At 41.3% G+C, this 3,341-nt stretch overlaps 1 protein-coding gene across 1 annotated transcript; it reads right to left on the bottom strand.

Annotated features, from left to right (window-relative positions):
* Window positions 1-454: 454 nt before the first annotated feature.
* Window positions 455-991, bottom strand: LOC121880346. Its single transcript, XM_042387501.1, has one exon. The coding sequence runs from the start codon at window positions 989-991 to the stop codon at window positions 455-457; it is 537 nt and encodes a 178-aa protein (XP_042243435.1).
* Window positions 992-3,341: the final 2,350 nt, after the last annotated feature.

The raw sequence follows: 3,341 nt of genomic DNA, 5'->3' as shown, positions 1-3,341 counted from the left end.
TCAGCCATCTCAGCTCCGCACTTAAGTATTTGTTATCCTATATTGCCTTCCCACGTCCACTTGCTTCAAAATTGTTGCATGTTGTATAAATATGTATATACTGTTAATGTTTAGGTTAAGTATGGTTAAGGGTAAATTATAGAAAGCTGAATATTTTGTTAAGGAATTTATGGTACTTTATTATACACACCAAAAACTCTCATCCTTTGTCTACCCTTTTATAGTCCGATTGTCTTTGTTCTTTTATTGTTGTTGCCTTTTGGGATCTGGGTAGACTTTTAACTATATTCTAAATCCCCAACTCGTAACAGTAGTACCTAACAAAAACGATCAATTCTATAGACATAATTGTGTACAAGCAAAAAAATTTCCATAAAGACATAAAATGTAAAATCATACTAGCAGCATAAGGCCTACTAACCCCCAAAAATATTCCAATTGGTAGGTACTTTATTCAGTGTGACCCTTGTGGCTGATGCAAACTTGCCAGTTTCTCAATATCTGGCTGCATCATTGTGAGTGACAAACGAGAATCACCTCTCCCCACAATATCAAGGCGGTTACGAGCTTTTGATAGCAGATAAGCCACCCGACTAAACCCACATTCAACAAGATAAGAAGCGGGAAAAGCAATACAATACAATTTAGCTTTGTCCCGGAGCAGAGGAAGCTTCCTAACCATTTCACTGCTTATCCATAAATTAGGTGTGCCATGTTTGAATCTAGGTTGAGCTGTTATATCACTTTGTAGCTCAATGAGACTTTCTTGTACTGTAATGTCAACATCAACTGCATTTACCCTAAATGGGTCCACCACCCAACCTGGAATGTTCATCTCTAGCAGGTCGCTGAACCGAACTTGCATATCACTGTACAAATGTTTCAAATGCTCAACATACACAGAAAGATCATCAACTTTCAGTTCGATGTCCACAGTGGTCAGTGACGGAAACTGCATTAACTCACGACGTCCGATATTAATCCAGTACATCTTGAGTTTCCGAAGGAAAGCAGTAATGACCTCTTTGCAAGATATGAGATTACAGCTTTGTCCTTGTAACTGATTGTTCAACAAATTCAGCTTTTCAAATGCGTCTGATAGGTAAAATATATCACACTTGGCAGCATCGATCTATTCTCCAAGCTGCTTGCTACTCAGAAATGACACAATACTGTCCCAAAGTGCAACAAAGCGACAATTACCCTTCAATAGCCATCGGACCTTGGTATGCATCAGTTGGGGCTCAAACTCTTCTTCAGTTCCTCACAAAGTCGTCGGTAAAGACGATCTTGAAGTGCATTTGATTCGATAAAGTTGACAGCCTTTATCACAATGTCAAGGGCATTATGCAGACGCCCTCCCAATTTTTATGCAACCAAATGTTCACGGTAGACCACGCAGTGTATGCAAAAAACTTCAGGCACAGCATTTTTTAAATGAGCAATGAGTCCTTGATATCTATCTACCACAGAAGCAGCTCCATCAGTTGCACAAGCCATTATATTTTTCTTAAAATAAATCTCAACTTCTGAAAAAAAATTCACCTTTGGTGTCTGTCTTAAGTTTTTGGACAAAGAAAATTTATTCACAGAGCTGATCATCAGCCCAAAACCTAACATATGTCATCAAAAGAGCTTCGCTATCCCGTAGAGTAGATTCATCGATTTGCACGGGAAACTTCTTCACTTGCAATTGTGCAACAAGTTATTTTCCACATCTGCCAATTCATCAATGCGCCTAGATACTGATGAGTTGCTCAAAGGAATGGCCTTAGTAATTTCAAGTGCACTCTGATTCATGACAGTTGAAATCACAACAGACATTGTTGGTAAAATCAGAGTCACCAATGTTATGTGGCATGCCATCTTTTGGAATTAATTTAAAAATCTCATTGGATGCAAGTAAACCTTTGTCTACTTTGGCTGCTCTTCCACTAAACATTTGCTTCACTGTTGTCCTTGCTTGGAAATCATCATGCAGAGTTTTCACGTAATGTAATGATTTGTTCGTCTTGTCCTTGCGTGTTCTGGCCCTTAACCGTTGATTCTTGATGAGTTAATGGAGTTGGAACATGTAAACGTTTATTGGGTTTTTAGTAGGACTCTGTTCTCATAGGAAGACTATATGAAGGTTGCTGATAAATTTTACTGGCCAGGTATGAGAGCGGATATTACAGCTTTTTGTAGGAGCTGTGATCGGTGCCAGCAGATGTCCGCCAAGGGTAGAGTCTGTCCTGTTCCTCTTAAACCTTTACCCATCATTACAGAGCTATTTTCTCGGGTAGCCATAGATCTTGTTGGACCACTCTCATCCCCTTCCTCTAAGAAGCCTAAATTATATCAAGCTAATTTGTTAAAGAAATATCATTATAGGGCCCACATTAACTTTGCTCGGGTCCTTGACGACGTTCCCAAGCTGGAGTCGTTTGAAGTTCAGGCTCCAGACTCGGAAGATCTCGGTTGCCAGTTACCGGTAACACCAGATGGTATAGATGAATCCTCTACAACTGGCAATGGGCCCAAACTTAAACCTGGACTGAAGTGGATCCCACGTGCAGTTTCTTGAAACGGCCTTATGATATTTGAATATCATGTTACCACTTTTTTAATATGACCTTTCTCTATTTTTATTTTGCTCTGTATATTTAACTATTTGTTGTAGGATTGTTATATGATTTATTGGTACTAATCTTAAGCTTTAATCTATCTTACAGTAGATTTTGGTTAGGGAAGCTGTGTAAGGTTTGTAACGAGCGGGATGGTTGTACGCCTTTCGTTTGCTTGTTCGCAGCCCCACTAAGGAGGGGTAGAAGGAGGTGAGAAGGTCGCTGCAGCCTCGTCACACACCAGACACTATCCAGTCGGTACCACAGCTGCACTTCCCCCGCTGTTCGATTTCAACTTTGGTTGTGTACTCATCTGAGGTTCCTGGGGCTCGTGGGCTAATTCCCCAGTCCTTCACTTTTCGGCTGTCAACTCCTGTTACCTACTCCAGCTACTGCCGCGGCTGCCACGTGATCGCCACTTCCTCCACGCCCTATCCACCGTCCGTGCCCTGGCGTCTATCCTGTGTGGCAAGACATCGCCCACCAACGACGGCACCAAGTGAGAAAGCTGCTCTATACCTTCCCCCTGAGAGCTGAACACCGCGCTACCAGAGCATCTCACTGTGCTGGTTAGGAGGAGTATTCATCTGCAGCCGTAAGAAATAACTCTAATTTGTTGTAATCAATCATGGATCTTGGCTTTCCTTTTTATAAGATCCTGATTAGGCTGGCAAGTGATTTATTTCCTAAAGACCAGGCCTTTACACAGGCAAATCAATGTATTCACGGATATCC

Source organism: Homarus americanus, unplaced genomic scaffold (assembly GCF_018991925.1).
Source record: "Homarus americanus isolate GMGI-L3 unplaced genomic scaffold, GMGI_Hamer_2.0 scaffold20930, whole genome shotgun sequence".
In the NCBI taxonomy this organism is placed as follows: Eukaryota; Metazoa; Arthropoda; class Malacostraca; order Decapoda; family Nephropidae; genus Homarus; species Homarus americanus.
The sequence above is the reverse complement of the archived record's forward strand: the minus strand, read 5'-3'. Positions and strand labels throughout refer to the sequence as shown.